Raw genomic sequence first — 17,644 nt, 5'->3', positions numbered from 1 at the left:
GACCCCCACGACCCCATGAGCCTCCCTGCATCGGGCTGGGATGTTACTGTCTGTGCCTGTCTCCCCGATCAGGCAGTTCAGGCGTCAGAGGGGCCGGGGTCTGATGATTCCCTGGGTGGCTAGTGCCCAGCACAGGGCCTGGCCTAGGGCAGGCAGGGCTGTGTCCCAGTGAATGACGACTCCACCTGTGCACGAACCCTGAGGGTCTATTCATTCACGCATACAGGCAGTTAACGTGTACTGAACACAAACTATGCACCAGGTCCCGTAACCGAAGTCTTCATTCAGTCCCCACAACAACCCTGTCATCACACCCATTTCACAGATGAGGAAAGTTCAGACCAGAAAGGGGCTTGCCCAAGGTCAGCGAGTTATTACGTGACAGAGCCAGGATTTGTCTCCTCCCAAGCCAGCCTGGCCCCTGGAAGCCCTCCATGACTGGCTCAGACAACACAGCTCCTGAGGCAGTGCTAACAGGGATGGGTTTTAGCACTTGGGGACACCTTTTTTTAGCCAAAAGGAGTTGGACTAATAGTGGCATGTTAGGCACTGGGATAGGCCAAGGTGACAGAAGGATAGGCCTCACAACCCCTCATCCCTGTCCACACCCCCGGCCGCGACCTCTGACAGAGCAACTGGGCCTCCTTCAACATGTTGCCAGCAAGTAGGATGTCCTGGGGGTCAAAGGTCATCATGGCCTGCATCTCCAGGATGGTGGCATACGTCAGTGAGTGGTACATGCTCTCCTTGGTTCTGCCAGAGAGAAGGGACACGAGAGCATAAACTCCTAGAACTCCAAGGTAGCTGACCCTGTGTCATCACCCACCGTTCCCTCCCCCATCCCGCATGGGAGGGGAAGGGACTCGCCAAGGGCTGACCCTTCCATTGCTGCTCAGGCGGCCTCGGATCCCAGCATCTCTTCTTCCTGCTGAGTGGCTCTACGTGACTCCAGATCTGAGCCTCGGTTTCTCACCCATTCCATATGGACGGCAGCAGCAAGGCTGCCGTGAGGACTCCGAAAGAGCTCAGCAGTGTGTTGGCCTGAGGTGGTACTCCCCTGCGCCAGGGCCTGCCTCTCACCTGCTGCCCCATCTACCACAGGTCCTGTCTGTGGGGTCTCTTCTCTCCTCAAGCCCCACCTCGGGCTTGCCCATCCTTGTTTCCTGGACCTCACTGACCTCGCCACCTCCTGCCTCTCCCCACCCCATCATCTGATCCTGTTGCTCTCTGCCTGAGCCCTCCCGTGACTTCCACATCCCATGAGACAATGCTGGGGGCCCGAGGCACCACACATCACAGGCCCTGCCCACCTCTCCAGCCCAGCCCTCGTATCACTTATGCTTCTGACCCACCATCTGGTCACATTCAAGACTATACCACACTGAACCACACACACTCTCCTCGAGAAAAGCCCACATCTTCCCTCCTGCAGGCCTTTGTCCTTGCTGTTCCCTCAGCCTGAAATGCCCATCCCCTACCCCCGCATCCCCTGACTCATCTGTGAAGGCCCTCAAATGCCTCAAAGGCCACTGGGAATCCAGGGCTCCCTCCCAAAGGGAGCATGTGTCTATAACTGAGGCACAGGTCACACTGAACTTATATCAGCCGAGGCTCAGCTCTCTCCCAGACTGTGGGCTCCTCAAGGACAGCGCTTGTGTGAGATTTATCTCTGACTCAGCACCAACGTGACAGGGCTGAGAGAGCCGGTCTCAGGAAGACTCCCCGTCCTGTCTCCTGGCTCTGCCACAGCCCCAGACCTTGCATCTAAAGGGTGTTGGGGGGAAGAGGGGTGGCATTTAGTCTAACACACGCAGAGAGCAACAGGCAAGGAAGGATGGGACCAATGCCAGTCCTCTTCTGTACGTGGGAAAGTCACAATGTATCTGGGCCTTGATTTATGCTTCTGCAAAATGGGGACAATAATGCTGGCCCACCCGAGTCCATGTGGGTCTGGCTGGGGATTACCCTTGCCTGGCACACAGTAGATGCTGCAGCGATTTTTTGCTCCCTTCCCTACACCCCCTTATTAATTATTTTCCAAACTCCTCAGTGCCAGGCTTATGCTGGGAACTTCAGGGGAGAGAGAAGATGACTAAGGTTTATAGACCGTCTATTCTATCATAAGACTTCACCTGTTCCTCATTCATAAAGCACCTCTGTAAATTAAGTTGCTTTTTTACTTCTGGGTGATTCTCAGGTGATATTATCCTTGTAAGTCAAAGGTTCATGAAGGAGACCAGTCCTGGCAGCTGTTGGGACACCTCCCAGGTCTCTGCTAGAACCGCTTATCTGAGGGCAGTGGCTTGTGGAAAGGAGGCCACAGTCTGCAGTGGGGTTACAGAACTCAGGCTTCAGAGTCTCTCAGACACAGGTTGGAATCCTGGCCTCACTAGTCACCAGCTGTGTGACCCTCGTGAGTCTTGCAGTCTCTCTGAGCCTCAGGCTTTTCCTCTGTAAAATGGATACAATAACCCTTCTCTCCCAGGACTTTGGGTGGCTTAAGTAGGGTGCCCAGGCCAGGGCCATAACACCGATGTTCAATGAATGTGAGTCTGAGTCCCTCTGTGTCCTGCCAGGGTCAAGGGTCACTGCCCTACATAAAAACTTTCTCCCTGAGGAAGGGTTTCCCGGGCAGCACACAGACCCACCTCCCAGATAATCCCCTTCCCCCAGGCCTCTCCAACTCTCACCCTCCTCGCCCCCAGGTCCCAGGCCCAGACTCAGCCACACCTGCCCAGCCCAGTAGGAGGGAGAGCCCCTCCTGGGCAGCTGGCAGGCGAAATGGAATTTCTAGTCTGAGGCCCAAGGCCCCGACAGGCACCTGCAGCTGGGAATCCTAGCCCCTCCCCAGCCCATGACGTGGAAGCCCCCAACTCTGGTCTGGACTGGGATTCAGGGCACAGAGGTATAACAACCCCCCAGACCTCAGGCACCCCAAGTTTAGTCTGTACTCCACAAAGTCCTTGTTGTACATATGGCAACCAGACCCCTAGAAGCAACGATCCCCTCACCTCTGAGCTAGACCCACCTCTAGGACATGATGCCCAATGGGGTCTCACCTGCCAGGCCTAGACAAGCTGTCAAGATGGGGAGGGCACTGGAAGAGCCATCGGAAGAGCAGGGTGTTGGGACTGGGGACTCCTTGGCCACCTGGAGGTCTGCTAAGCCCAGCAGCCTCCAGCCCTTCCCTCCTCTGCCAGTAGCCAGGGCTCAGGCCCTTGTCAGCTACTCATCAGCCATCCTGTCCTCACCATCAGGACGACTGACTCTGACCCAAACCCCACTGCTGTTTCCTGGGGACACCCCTGCAGTCACAGCCTAAGGCCTTACTTCCCGAGGACCTCTCTGGGCGAGGATGCCCCCCTGCAGCCTGTCTCAGAGACAGACCCCCTGCCTCCAAGCCACTCTCCTTCACCCTCATGAAATCCCCCCACGCCTCTCAGACCCACCTCGCCGCCCTCCTCTCCAGCCCAACCACCTTCTGGGGGACTCATATCCCCAGTCCACCTTCCATCACCCTGCCCTCTCCCTTCTGGGACCGTCCCCAGCTCTCCCCACCCCAGCCAGGCTGACTATCTGTCTTCCTCAAATACACTAGACCCTTGTTCACTGCCAGGCCTTGGCACCGGCTGCTCCTCTGCCTGGAAATGCCCTCTCCATCTGGCTGACTCCTTCTCATTCAACCTCTCTCAACTTAAATGTCACTTCCTCCAGGAAGACTTCCGGGGCTGGCTGAACACAGGTGTGCGATCTGTGCAGTCACACGGGGCTCCATGCTTGGTTTAATGCTCTGCTGTCACCGTCTTGAAACCCTTAATAATTTTTGAACAAAGAATTCCACATTTTCACGTTGCAGTGCACCCCGGAAGGTATGTGGCTGGTCCTAAAGCCATTATTACTTGTTTCACTTGGTGCCGTGAGGAACCCTGAGAAGGGCCCACGCTCCGCTCAGTACTGCAGCCCCAGCACCCGGCCCACCGCCGGCCACAAGAGGGCACTCCTGAGGTGCTGCTGAGTGAACGGGCCCCAGGCGCCCAACTGCCCCATCCCATGGGTCACACCTTGACCTTCCCGTCAGCCCAGAGGCCAGCTCTGCTTCTGGAGTCCTGCACGATACCACCCACCCTCCCAGCCACAGATTCCCCGCCTGCCGCCTGTGCACTCTCTCCAGTCACTCCCACTGCACCATCCCCCCACCTCCAGCCTGTCCTCTCTCCCTGACCCCCTAGCTGAGCTTCCTCATACCAGCCACTCTCTTGTCAAAACCCTCACTGCTGGCCTGCCAACTCCCGCTGCCCTGGTTAGGAGCCGCGCGACCGCCTAGTTTCTCCGCGGCGCTGCCACTGAGCAAGGCAGGAAGAAGCCGCCAGCCACACGGACAGGCACGCTCTGAGCGGGGCCCCCAGCCTCGGCCCATCGTGCCACTCATGAACTTCTGCCCAGTCCCTGCCACCTCCCCAGCCCAGCACCAGCCTGGCCCCTTCCTCTCAGCAGGGGACTTTGCTTCCTCCCCCAGAGGGATCCGGGACAGTGCAGGGGCACACCACCCTCCCTCGGCCCCACACACCTGTTCTACCTCCTTCCCTCCCTCCTGGAAGACGCGGCACGTGTGAGGCCTCCTGTGCCAGGGAAACTCCACCTGCCTGAGATCCAGGATGGCCCAGGAGGCAAAGTGTGGGTTGTGGAGCTGAATGGGGCTGGATGTGCATCCTGGTCCTGCTGCTTATCAACCATGACCATTTTTTTCATCAAATGAGTAGTGTAGCTACCATGTTCCAGAGACAGTGCTCAGGGACACACACAGCGTGAAGTAAAATAAACCAGAAGCTACTCAAAGAAGTGAAAAAGGGAAAGCAAATGGTGTATATATGGTGACATATATACACCAATCTGTATAAAACAGATAACTAATAAGAACCTGCTGTAAAACAAACAAACAAACAACAAAGTAGTATAACATGCAGGTTCTGGTGTTAGTTTGGGGGAAAGAAAAAAGAAAGAAGTGAAAAAGGGAAAGCAGAAGCTGGGGCGGGGGGAGGCTTGGAGAGCCCAGTTACTCCCCGAGGGCAAAGTGTGGGTGACAGTGAAACGAGACACCACGCGTGCTATGGGGAGCAGTGGATGACACTGACCCCCAGCATCCTTCACAGCTTCAGTGGCTGTGAATGGGGAGAGGAGACCATTTTTGAGCAAGAATTATTTTATCTAGACCAGTGGTTCTTAACAGAGATGGGGAGGTATTTTTACTGAATCTGCCCACCCCTCCCCTGACAGCTAGCAATTTCTGGAAACATTATTTGGTTGTCACAAGAAGGGACGGGGAGTGTGCTCATGACATCCACTGTTTGGGGAGGAAGCGCTTCAACTCAAAAGAAAGCAAAGACCCTTTTCCGGAATGGGGCAGGAGTCAAGAGAAAGAGAGGTTACAGTGCCTCACGTGTGAGATGACAGGTGGCCTCACAGGAAGCCTGTTCTCTCTGTGGTGCTTCCTTCAGGGCAGGCGTTGCCTCTCGGGAGCCTGAGTTGCAGGACCCCTAGTAGAGGGCCCTCCTGAGGTGAGGGAAGGTGAGGCAGCCCCTCAGCGAGGAGGGGGCCGAGGGCGGGAGGAGGGCGTTGAGGGGGCAGTGGCAGAGAGGAGCCACTTCGGGACGGTAGTGACCAGGAGGGAAGGGGAGCCGGGGAGCCTCCCTAAAGCACTGGGAGGGGAGCCTGGATGTTCGGTGATGGGGCAAGATGGGGCCTGGCCTGCCTCAGGCAGCGGCCCCACTCCCGAGCTGACCCGGCCCTGCCGTACCTCAAGCCGGATCCCCCCAGAGGGTGGGGATGAGGTGTGAGGACCGCTCGCAGAGGGACTACCGTACGACTCAGGACCACCAAGCCCTGGAGCTGCCCCGCTCAGAAGCTGGGCCACTGACCCCAGACAGGAGATCAATGGGTCAGTCAGGTCTAGAGAAACTGAACAGGCCTGGCTTGAGGCTTGGGGAAAGCCGTCCCCCTACCCCAGCACTTGCTTTCCCTGGGGACCTGGGGGAACCAGTTGTGGCAGAGGACAACCTAGAGCTGCAAAGAGGGGATCGGGCAAGCAGGCAGCAGACATGATTAGACCCCTGGCCCCTCACCCCTATCCCAGTCCCGGAACTCAGGCAGCCAGGGGCTCTCTGTCCAGACTGAGGAATGGAGGATTCTTCTCTGAAAAAGCTAACATCTGGGGCCCGCTCTCTGCCAGATCATCCAAAAGCTGATCCCACCAATTACAAGGCTTCTTGGCCCAGACCTTCCAGTTGGCCTTTGAGTGAATGTGCTCTTAAATACGACCAGACAGCCAGCCAGGGACCATCGGGCATTTCAGGGTAGCGCCCCCCCGCCCTACCATGAGGCGAGTACTCCCCCCATTACACAGAAAAAGGAAACCTGGAGAAAGCCAAGATTATGCAGGGAAAGAATAAAATACTTTTAAAAGAGATAATATTCTGTGCTAATAGTAATAACAACAATAAATACTTATTAGAGGGCTTGCTACATGCCAGGTCCTATCCTCAGGACACTCATATTTTTAAATATACATATAAAGAACACAGTGCACTCATAAACAAAGAATAAGATGTTTTAGGAAAAAAAGAACATTCAGAGAACACTGAAGAGTACTAGGGAATTAATCATATGATTACACACAAGAAAGAAAAGTCAGTGGATTTAATGATAAGGTTGAGGAACTCTCCCATAAATCAAGGAAAAAAGATAAAGAAATGCGAGGGGGGTGGTGTGCGGATAAATATCTTAGAAGAGGACTGATCCAGGAAGTCCAATACCTGCCTTAAACAAAGCCCAGGAAAGGGAAACAGAACGTGGAAGGATCATACGAGAGAATTTCCTAGAACTCAGTTTCCGAATAAAAAAATACGAAGAGGACTTCCCCGTTGACGCAGTGGTTGGGAATCCGCCTGCTAACCTGGGGACATGGGTTCGAGCCCTGGTCTGGGAAGATCCCACATGCCACGGAGTAACTAAGCCCGTGTGCCACAATACTGAGCCTGTGGTCTAGGGCCCACAAGCCACAACTACTGAGTCCGTGTGCTGCAACTACTGAAGCCCGCGCGCCTAGAGCCTGTGCTCGGCAACAAGAGAAGCCACTGCAATGAGAAGCCCGCACACCGTAATGAAGAGTAGCCCCCGCTCGCTGCAACTAGAGGAAGCCTGCGTGCAGCAACGAAGACCCAACACAGCCAAAACAAACAAAGAAAAAAAAATGCCAAGTAAAAAGACCTACATTCTGGCACATCATTGTGAAATTTCAGATTTGCAGGAATAAAAGAGAAGATCCTAAACATCTCTGGAGAAGGAAAAAAGACCCCATGCCATGTAAGAAGAATCAGGATTCTCCCGGCTACAGTACATGCCAGAAAACAGGGCAGAAAACAACGTCTTCAAAATTCTGAGGGGGAAAGATCATATTCCTGCAACTCTCTCTTTGGAAATTTCTAGAGGACATGCTCTAGTAAAATGAGGGAGGATACAGATATGAGAGAGAAAAAGCCAGGCCAAGCAAACAGGGGAGAAGCAAAGGGGATTCCAGGAGCCGGCTGGAAGGTGGCCAGTAAACAGGCCTGTCCTCCAGGGGAGAGGTTTCCAGGAAAAAGAGGGACTGAGGGCTTACCTGATATGTCTGAGTATTTACGGAAAACCTCATGACTTGATGGAGTAGTTACAAAGAGTTCAGGATAAACGTATAGCGAATCAGGCAAATGAAAAAAACAAGACAATTATTAACTCCAGAAAGAAAATGTAATCTTATAATGTAAGACTTGTCTCTGCAATGAGCATAATTACATAGTTATAATAATGAAAATACTGATTACTGATTTAGCCAGATATTGTGATATAATGATAGGAGGAGGGAAGGGAGGTGAGGCAGGGGTATAAGAAAGCTAAATTCTTGTCAACCATCAGGTGATGTGTAAAAGCAAAAAGTAACAAGAGTGAATTTTATGGTATGTGAATTATATCTCAACTTAATTTCAGTTTTTAAAAAATTGAAAAAAGTGGTAAGTAAAGAAAGAGCACTCTAAGCATATTATTTAGAAATAAGGCAGGGAATTCCCTGGTGGCGCAGTGGTTAAGAATCTGCCTGCCAATGCAGGGGACCCGGGTTCAATCCCTGGTCGGGGAAGATCCCACATACCACAGAGTAACTAAGCCCGTGTGCCACAACTACTGAGCCTGCGCTCTAGAGCCCCAAGCCACAACTACTGAGCCCACACGCCACAACTACTGAAGCCTGCGCACCCTAGAGCCCACGCGCCGCAACTACTGAAGACTGCACACTCTAGGGGCCGAGTGCCACAACCACTGAGCCCGCGTGCTGCAACTACTGAAGCCCACGTGCCTAGAGCCTGTGCTCCGCAACAAGAGAAGCCACCGCAATGAGAAGCTCGCACACCGCAACTAGAGAAAGCCTGCGCGCAATGCAGCCAAAAAAAGAAATAAGGCAGTCAACACTAGAAGAAATGGCTAAACTACTGTCATCATTGCCCTAAAGCCTTGAGTAAAAGCAACTCAAGTCTTCAGTGCTTTGGAGGAAAATAACAAAAAGGGACTGTTTTAGAGCTGGATTCAGTGGGAACAAGAAATCAAAGTGGAAGAAGCTGCAAGACCTGAGGGGAAGGAAGTCACAGTGACCTTGGGGAGGGCCTGGCTGTTCCTGGCTGTGGAATGGGGACCCTGAGCCATTTTTATGGGATTCTCAGGGGTCACAGTGACCCAGAAGGCTGAAGGCATTGAGTTACACAGGGTTCCTCTCACATAAAACCTCTGGTTCTCCATCTGGCATCCCCATCCCTACACTTACATGTGTGTGTGCACGTGCGCGCGCGCGCGCGCAGACACACACACACACACACACACACACACACACACACACACACACACACACACACACACACACACACACACACACACACACACCCTCCATCCCCAACCTGGGCTTAAGCCTCACCTGGGCTTGAGGTAGCTGAGTGCTTCTGAGAACTGGTTGGTGAGGAAGAGGTCCAGGGCGGTCATGCACTGGTCCAGGGACTCATGGAGGCTGCTCACAGGAGTCCTGATGGGAGAGACACAGGCATGACCTGGGAGCTCTCAACAGAGCCTCAGTTGAGAGGCTCGACTGTCCTGGCTGGAACAGAGCTGCCCAAGGCCCACTCGAACTCCCTGGTGGTCCTTGGATGCCTGTCATGAGCTCCTCCAGGCTGCCCACTCTGTACTAAGACACAGGACAATGTGGACTTACCTCTAAGTGTTCCTAAAGGTGGGAGGGGGAGCAGAGGGGGGTGGTGTCATCTGAGATCGTGGGGAGGGGCTGAGGATGGGATGTGGTGGGTTGGTGCAAGGAAACCTCAGGAATAAATTTATCTTACCTCTCACAAGGGTAAAAGGAGTCTTTGTGGCCCTTCCGACCCATTGGACTTTTCTGCCCCCACTGGGGGGCACAGCCTACCCACTAAATCCCACTTCAGCTCTTTTCTTCCTGCCCCTTCTCTAGGCCTTCTCCTGGCCTCCTCAGGCCTGCATTCTAGAACCCCACAGGCGCTGTCACAATGGGCCATAGTGGGCAGCCACCCTGTAAGAGCTGTCAGGGCCTTTTATGTTCAAGGGCCACCTTCCCAATGGCACCTCCAGTACACCTGACCTCCTTCCAGTCCTTACACTTCTTGATAGCTCTTACCACCCTCTGACATATATATTTTTTTACTTATTTTTGTGTTTATTGTCTGTCTCCCTCCACTAAAATATAAGCTTCCTGAGGGCAGGAATCTTTGTTTTGTTCACTGCTGTATCACCGGCACCTAGTATCTGGTACAAAATGGGCTTTTGATAAATATAGGTTAAGTCAGTGAATGAATGAATGGATGGATGGATGGAGAGTCTTGGGCTAGGAGGGCAAATCCATGATCTTTCTGAGCCTCAGCTTCCCATCTGAAAGATGAGAGATGATCCCAAAAGTCCTGTCTGATGGTCTTATGAATGTCTCTTCTCAAGGGGTCGCTTTTAAGTAGAGAAAGCTCTAAAAAGTGTCTCGATGATCGTACTGAAAGGAGATCCTTTTCCCCCAAAGTTAATAAAGTTCTTTCTCCACCAGGTAAACTTCTACACCTATCTTAAGGCCCAGCTCTAATATCTCCTCCTCTGTGATGCATCAGCAGAACTTCCCAGGCAAAATGAAACATGCTTTGGTCAGAACTGAACTCTTGTTTGTTCTCCCAAATCTGTTCTCCAGATTTGCCGTCTCAATAAATAGTACCCCTCGACCAAGTTTCTCAAGTCAGAAATAGTCATCCTTGACACATCCTCCCCCTGGCCTCCGTCATCTACTCCATCAATAAGCCCTATCAGTTCTACCTCCTGAACATCTCTTAATCCACTTCCTTCTACACTCAGTGCCCCCCAGTCCAGGCCACTACCATCTGTACCCACGTCTGATGGAAGACCCCTCCTCTACTCCTGTCCATTCCTAACTCTTCTCTCTCTCTGTTATCCCATTTTATTGTTTTTCATGCCTCTTCTCTCTCTTCTTTGCCATCTCGTTCACTCTCTCTGTTAGATTCTAAGTAATTTCTCTAGATCTTTCATTTCGCTAATTCTCTTTAAGTGGGTCTCATCTGCTACTTATCCTCTACTGAGTTTTTAATTTCAGTGATTTTATTTTTCATCTCAGAAATTCCACTTGGTTCTTTTTCAAATCTGCTTGGTCATTTTGGGCAGTATTTTGTTCCCTGCGTATTGTTGCAAGTCTATCTTTGATTTCTTTATACATTTTAAACACAATCAGTTATAATCAATATCTTAACACTCTAGGATCTTAGACTCTTAATTCTGCTATTTCTTGCTTCTGGTATCTATTGCTCACAGCGACTTGTTTCTTTGTGTGTTTTGTAATTTTACCATGAGCTCCTATTTGACTGATCCCAAAGGGATCTTGAAATGAGAATCCATTCCTCCAGAGAGGATTTTCATTTACTTCAGCCAGCTTCCCTGGGGTGCTACCACCCCCCAAGACCATTTATGTTACTTTTTTTAGTTTAGCATACCCAGGACCACAGAGGTAGTGTATATTCAAACCTGAAATTTGTGTGAGGGCAGACCAACATGTATAATTGTCTAGGGAGCCTCTTTGTCCCCACAAGAACTGCCGCCTCCCTTCGTGGTGGGTGGGTGTTTTTTCTAGTCAATGCTCCTATTGGCTGAGGACGCCCTTTGAAGGTGGCAGATTCACGTGAGGTGGCAGGGAGGCTAAGTTCCAACTCTTCACACTGTCGTTGGGTAGCCCCGAGTCCTTATTTCCCATTCCTTAAGTGTCATTAAAACTCAAGATTCTAGGTTTCTGGAATTTGTAAATCCCTCAGGCTGCTGTGGCCTCATCTAATTTACCAGCCTGATTTCCGCTCTCTCTTAACTCTTGGCCTGAGAGGATCTGTTACTTCTGTGGGCACTCAGGAATGTATTTTAAAGGATGTATGTTGTAACTCATCCAGCCTCTAGGTAGTTTTTTTAAGGGATAATGTAGGAAGCATTATTCCCTTTACTCTGTCCCTCTCATAATAGCCAAAATTATCTTTTTAAAACCGAAATCTGACCATGTCACTTCTGGATTTGAAATCCTTCCCTGTCCTACTCTTAGGATAAAGATCAAGTTCCTTTCCAGGGCCCAAAAGGCCCCACTGGAAGCAGCCTCTGCCCTCCTCTTCATGAGGCAGGGACAGTCTTCCTTGGCACCCAGGGCTTAGCCTAGTGAGTGGTGTTCATTCCACTGTCTCTGTTGCATGAATCAATGAAAAGGCAGTGAGTACTTACTGCCCCAGGCATTTAACTGGGGTGCTCTCCGTGAGCCCTCACAAAGCCTTGTGGAGTGGGGTTATTACCTCCACTGCAGATGAGGAGACTGAGGCACAGAAGAGAGGTGACTTGGCCAAGGTCACACGCCTAAGCGTGGGTTCTAACCCGTTTCTGCCTGAGCCAGTGCCCACCAGCTCAGCCCCAGGAAGTCAAGTCCATTGTCCTGGCTTCTGCCCATCTCTAAACAATTCCAGAGTCGAGAGCCTACCTCCCACTTCTGCGCACACCCCGCTCCCACCCCCACCTCCAACCCCGTCAAGAGGTTCTGCCTCCTTGGTCTACCTGGAGAGAAAGATGCACAGACAGCACAGAGACGCATAGTCCCTCCCCTGGCAGCCCCAGCACCACTTCCCCTTAACTGTCATGAGGTGGGTCTGCGGTGACCTCTCCAGACGGGCAGCTGCTTTGGGGCAGCCCTGGAGCTGATTTCTTCCCTGCCACAAACATCCACCCATCTCTGGCTCTGGGCCAGGCCTGGGGCTGGACTCTGGGGAAAGAAACTGGACCCAGACTTGGGCCTACCCTTGAGGGCTACAGTGACGGCCAGAGCCATCAGGGCCGTGATCATGGGGGTCACTGGGAGCTGGGGAGGCCCGGAAGTGAGGGGGGTGCCGTCAAGGAAGCTTTCTGGATAAGATGGCCCTGAATTGAGGACAAGATGGAGAAGGAAGTCCCAGAAGAGGAAAAGAGTGTGAGCAAAGGGCTGGAGGCATGATACCATAGTGAGGAGGGGGCACAGGCCATCATGGGGCAGGTGGAGAAGACAGAGGCTCTGGAAGGCCTGTAAGTGTACGGGTGGGATGGGGGCATCCCAGCTGGCTGGGGAGCTCAGGCAGGCTGGGGACATTGGCCCCATTTGACCTAATAATAGCATGAACAAACACCTATCACCACTACCAGAATATCACTTCAAGTTATCTAAATTGATGATTGCATTATTTCACTCAGTCCTCCCACCAGCCCCAAGAGCCAGATGTTCTTATCTGCATTTGATAGATAAGTGAAGACAGTGAAGACAGGAACCTGATGTCCTCCTCCCAGGAACCTGGGAGAAGACAAATACTTTCTGCAAAAGCAATCTGCCAAACCATTACCCTCCCCTGGCTGTGACTGAGGTCCCCACTTCTCTGCAGGCTGTCCCCACGTCTTTAAGGCCTTTCTGCTCCAAGCCACCCTGCCGGGGCCCAGGCCAAAATATTCCTGGGCTCCCAAGTGGTGATGGTGGCCTCTTTGCTGTGCCGGGTGGAAACTCTGGTATGGGGAGGATGCTGAGCAGGGTGGAGCGTGGAGCATGGCTGGTGACGATTAACACCAGGAACTTTAGTGTAGTGGGGGAGGAGGCTTGAAGCCAAAGTGAGAAGAGGGCCACCCCACTCACCTTTCCTCCCACCTCTCCACGGTGGTCTGCCTGTAAACCACTACCTCAGTGTCTGATGGGCAGAGCTGGGGGACCCTCTTCTCCACTGGAGACAGGAAGCCCTCTTACCCGGATCCCAGTCAGGGTGAGATGGGTGGGGCAGTGGAGGCAGGGCGAGGCAGTCACTCAGAGAGCTGACTGGAATCAGAGCTGGCTTTTACTTCCTTCCAGCATTCAGGGGGAACTTCTGGCTCAGGGGGTAAGGCAACCTGTCCATGGGGATCTGTCACATCCACAGTGTCCTTTCTAAATTGCAAATACGATTGTGACTCTGCTCCCAGAGTCCCGCTTAGCTGTGCATAACGCGAGTACCACGTGGCAGGGAGTGATGTGGTGTGGCCTAGGTAGCGCGGAGTTTTGAAAGCAGACAACCCTGGACTCAAGCTGCAGCTCAGCAATCACTTGTTGGAGAAACGTGGGAAGGTTCTTTAACCTCTATGAGCCTCAGTTTCCTCATCAATGAAATGGGAATGACCTACCTCCCAGGGTTGCTGGGAAGAATGACTGAGACAGTGGAAAGCACAATAGGAAGTATTCGGGAAACATTAGCAAATTTTTTTCCCTAAGATTATGTATTTCCATCATTTCTTTTACCGAGCGGCACCACTTTTATGATGAAACTAAGTAACTTTAAAAGATTGGGCGCACATATCCTGTAAAATCCCAGCAATTCCACTCCTACCTGGCAACATGGAAGAACGCTCACATATGTGCAAAGGACAATCATTCAAGAATATTCAATGTTTGAATAACAAGACACTGGAAACCACCTCAGTGTTCATCAAGAAGGCTGGATAAATAAATAAATGATGGTCTCTACATCAGGTGGCATATCATACTTCAAGGCAAGTGGGGACCAGGGCTTCAAGGATCAAGAGAGCTAAATCTCAGTAACCTGAAGCTGAGTGAGAAAAGGCAAGCTGCAGAATGATTGGTGCTATATGACTCCATTTACAGAAAAAATTTAAAGAGCTGCGTATTTTTTAGGCTTATACATACTCAGCAAAAGAATAAAAACAGACAGAGAAATGATAAAACCAAAATTCAGGATGGTGACTATCTCTGTAGAGGGAAGGGTGGGTTGGTCCACAGGGATGCTTTATGTCTTACAAAGAGTATGAAATAAACAGGGCACAATGTTAACATCTGAAAAAGCTTGCTGGCAAGGGCATGGAGTTCATTTTATTATTTGTGATATTCTTCTGAAGGCTGAAAATATTTCATAATTTTTAAAGTGGAGAAGATTTAAATGTTGGTCTTTTCACCACTGAGCCTCACACATGGGGCTGGGCCCAGAGCAGGCCTGGGAGTGTTTGTTGACTGACTGAATGAGTGTCTATGGTGAAGGTGGAACTGCTTTGCTCCTGCTCTGCTCAGACCCCACCAGAATGGCACTGAACAGGGCCAGGGACAGATGGACCTGGAGGGCACGCAGGTGGGTAGGTATGGTTTAGTGTGAGGATGACCTGCCAGTGCTAGAAGGGCAGGCTCATTGCCCTGGAGGCCCAAGGAGGGGCCAGAGGAGCCCTGGGTTGTAGAGAGGACTCAGTCAGGGATGTGAGTGTGCAAGGAAGAAGGATGAATGAGGGGTCTAGTCTGGGAGTTCAGGATTCTTTAATAGGTGCCCTGCTCCATGCCTGCCTTCTCTCCTGGAAACCATTTTTCTGGGCCCAATGGGGTGGTGCTCAGGACTGGGCAGAAGGGATTTAACCAGCTTCCAGATTTACAAAGACCAGCCCAGAGAAGGAAGGGAGCAGCCAGCCCAGCCTCCCTGTATTTTCCAAAGGAAGGACCAGAAGTCTAGGGAGGATAAAGGACTTGGTCGATGTCATACAAAACACTGCCTGACTCACCAGGCAACCCTCCCCCAGGCCAGGGTGTCCACCGGCCACCCAACTTCCAAGCCCTCAGCCTGGGACACACACAGGCCCTGTGGAGGCCTCCAGCTGACAGCTGGCACCAGCCGAGTCACCTCCCTGTTCATGTGTTAGCCCTGAGGCCCTAGGCAAATATTGTCCCTGGTGGTGAGGCTCCAGGCAGAACGGCAGCCCTCCCAGCTCACCTGCGCAGGATCTCCACCCAGCAACCTCCTAGCAGTGCCCGCTCCCAGCAGCAGGGCTCCCAGCCCCTATCCACGGGGGTCCAGGAATGGCAGAGTTGCTCCAGGTCTCCCAGCAGCTGGCAGCTGTCACTGCTACAGGGGCGGTGTAGGGGTCCTACAGGGTTCCTCAACGGGGTGGGGTGAGGATGAGCAGAAGTGCCACGTTGAAAGTGACAACACCCACCTTTACTACCCCTGTTCCGGTTGTGCCCGGTGGGCCGGGCCAGTTCCTATCTTAGTCTTTTAACTCCTCCGAATATCCCCGAACATGAAGAACTGTCTGGCATCGCTGGGTTCAAATCCCAGGCCCACTTCTCACCTCCTGGGAGACCTAAGACAAGTCATTTAAGAGCTACTGCTCAGTTTCCTCACCTGTAACGGAAGTGACAATAAGAGCCCACCCACAGGTGTGGAGATGTAAACGCCACGAGCGGAGGAAGGAGGCTCTGACCCGGCTGTGGCCACAGCTTCCTAACAAAGTTGGGACCCAGCGGGGAGTGACCGACCGACCCAGGGTGCCCAGGGCCTCCACCGTCCCCGCGCAGCCCCCTCCCCGCTCTCCGAAGGTGGCGGCGGCAGCACCCGGAGGCCGGGAGGGGCGGGGGTCGCAGTGCCGCCCCGCAGAGGCTGGAAGCCGCAGTGCGGGCCTCGCGGGAGGCCAGGCCCGGCGCCGCCCCCCGCCCCGCCCCGCCCGCGCCCTCCGGGGCCGCTCCGCAGCGCACTTACCCTGCCGGCACGGCGCCCGGGGAGCCGGCCGTGGTCATCGCCGAGGGGGGCGGACAGCGTGCCCCCGCGGACGCCAGCCGCGGCCCAGGTGCTGCCGCCGGAACCCCGAGCGGGCGCTGTGCCGCCGAGCCGCGGACGCGCCGGCCGGGGAGGGGAGCGCCGGGGGCGGGGAAGGCGGCGGGGCAGGGCCGGGCCTCGGTCTGCCCACCTGCGCAGTGGGGCCAGGCCGCCGCCCGCCCGAGGCCGACCGCAGACGCGGGCCCAGCAGCGGGCGGGGGCTGCTTGGGGCCTGCCCGCCAGCGGACGGCGCCCCCGCCCCACCTCCGCTTTGACGGGTAAGACCCCTGGGCGCCCAAGGTCTGCCCAGCCCATGCCCCCGAGAGCGGGGGCTCGCTCCTTCCTAAGGAGCCCCACCAGTGTGGTCCCGGGAAGTTCTCCTAGGCCTGAGGTCCACCTTCCTGCCACTCTCACCGCCCCCGACCCAAGCCCTTCATCATCCTACTGTATCGGTCGGGGCATTCATGCAAAGAAAGACATGGCCTCCAGAGTCAGGCTTGGATTTTAATCCCACCCACTTGTCCACAGCTTGACTGTGTTTGCAGGAGACCAGAAGGCAGAAAATAACGCGGTTTAGCACTCGCTGCTAGCCAGCAGTTCACACTCGCCTCCTCAAATAGTCCCCATAGCTGCCATTTTACAGATGGGGAAACTAAGGTACAGAGTTCACGTGACTTGCCCAAGGCCACTCACCTAAAAAACGGCAAGTCGTGATTGGAACTCAACCCTCCTGACTCCAAAGTGCACACCCTTGCCTTCTGGGTCCCCTCTCCCCTGAATCCCCAGGGCCTATGTGGGGTCACCCATAACACTCCTCAGATGCCTACTGTGTGCCCAGCCCTAAGGTATATGTCTAGGACCAGGGTTGAAGCCGACCTGGTCTCCTGGCAGAAGAGCCACTGGCCCATGAAGAGTTAACCAGCTACCATGTCCAGGCCCCAGATGCTCTTAATCATGACTCATCAGAGCACTCTTAATCATGACTCATCAGAGCACGTGGCTGCCATTAGAGCTGTCCCTTCACAAAGGCAGGGGACAGAAGGAGGAGGGACTCCAGCACCCCTGGATCTGCCCTGAGCTCCAGGATGTTAGAAAAGGAAACAGGAGGAGTCTGTAGAAGCAGCCATGATAGAAAGAAGGCTTGGACTAGGTCCTGGGAGAGCCAGGCAGATTGGGCCTGGTGGCAGAGGGGAGAGGTTTAGGGGATTACTGTTTAAATCTAAACAGGTTGTCTAGAAAGGTAGTGAGTTCTTATGCTGTCCATATGTGAGCAGAGCCAGGTGCTCACTAGCAAGGGTTATCCCACCTCTGGGATTCTGACATAAGCATGGCAAAGATAATTACCTACAAGGAGTGGGCTATGATAACATCCACTGTCATCTACAGAAGTCCAGATAAGGGAGAGTGCTATATAGGCTGGGGGCTTCCTGGAGAAGGTGGACAGAGTTGAACCTTGA

At 53.3% G+C, this 17,644-nt stretch overlaps 1 protein-coding gene across 5 annotated transcripts in view; it reads right to left on the bottom strand.

The window, feature by feature from the left end:
• The window catches only part of TTC39A (tetratricopeptide repeat domain 39A), a gene marked incomplete at its 5' end in the record, with an annotated part of 52,291 nt that overhangs the window by 23,091 nt on the left and 11,556 nt on the right, over positions 1-17,644 (bottom strand). For 2 of the 5 annotated variants that reach the window (XM_082658709.1, XM_082658710.1), the window contains 3 exons: positions 622-753; positions 8,993-9,097; positions 16,131-16,196. In XM_082658709.1, coding sequence (XP_082514835.1) covers positions 622-753; positions 8,993-9,097; positions 16,131-16,168 — 275 coding nt within the window. Of the gene's footprint in view, positions 1-621; positions 754-8,992; positions 9,098-9,410; positions 9,455-16,130; positions 16,222-17,644 lie in introns of those variants that run through there. The other 3 variants (XM_082658713.1, XM_082658712.1, XM_082658711.1) reach the window with 3 other exon arrangements.

Source organism: Grampus griseus, assembly GCF_964374135.1.
Source record: "Grampus griseus genome assembly, chromosome: 1".
In the NCBI taxonomy this organism is placed as follows: Eukaryota; Metazoa; Chordata; class Mammalia; order Artiodactyla; family Delphinidae; genus Grampus; species Grampus griseus.
Note: the sequence above shows the minus strand (reverse complement) of the source record. Positions and strands in the feature narration are given on the sequence as shown.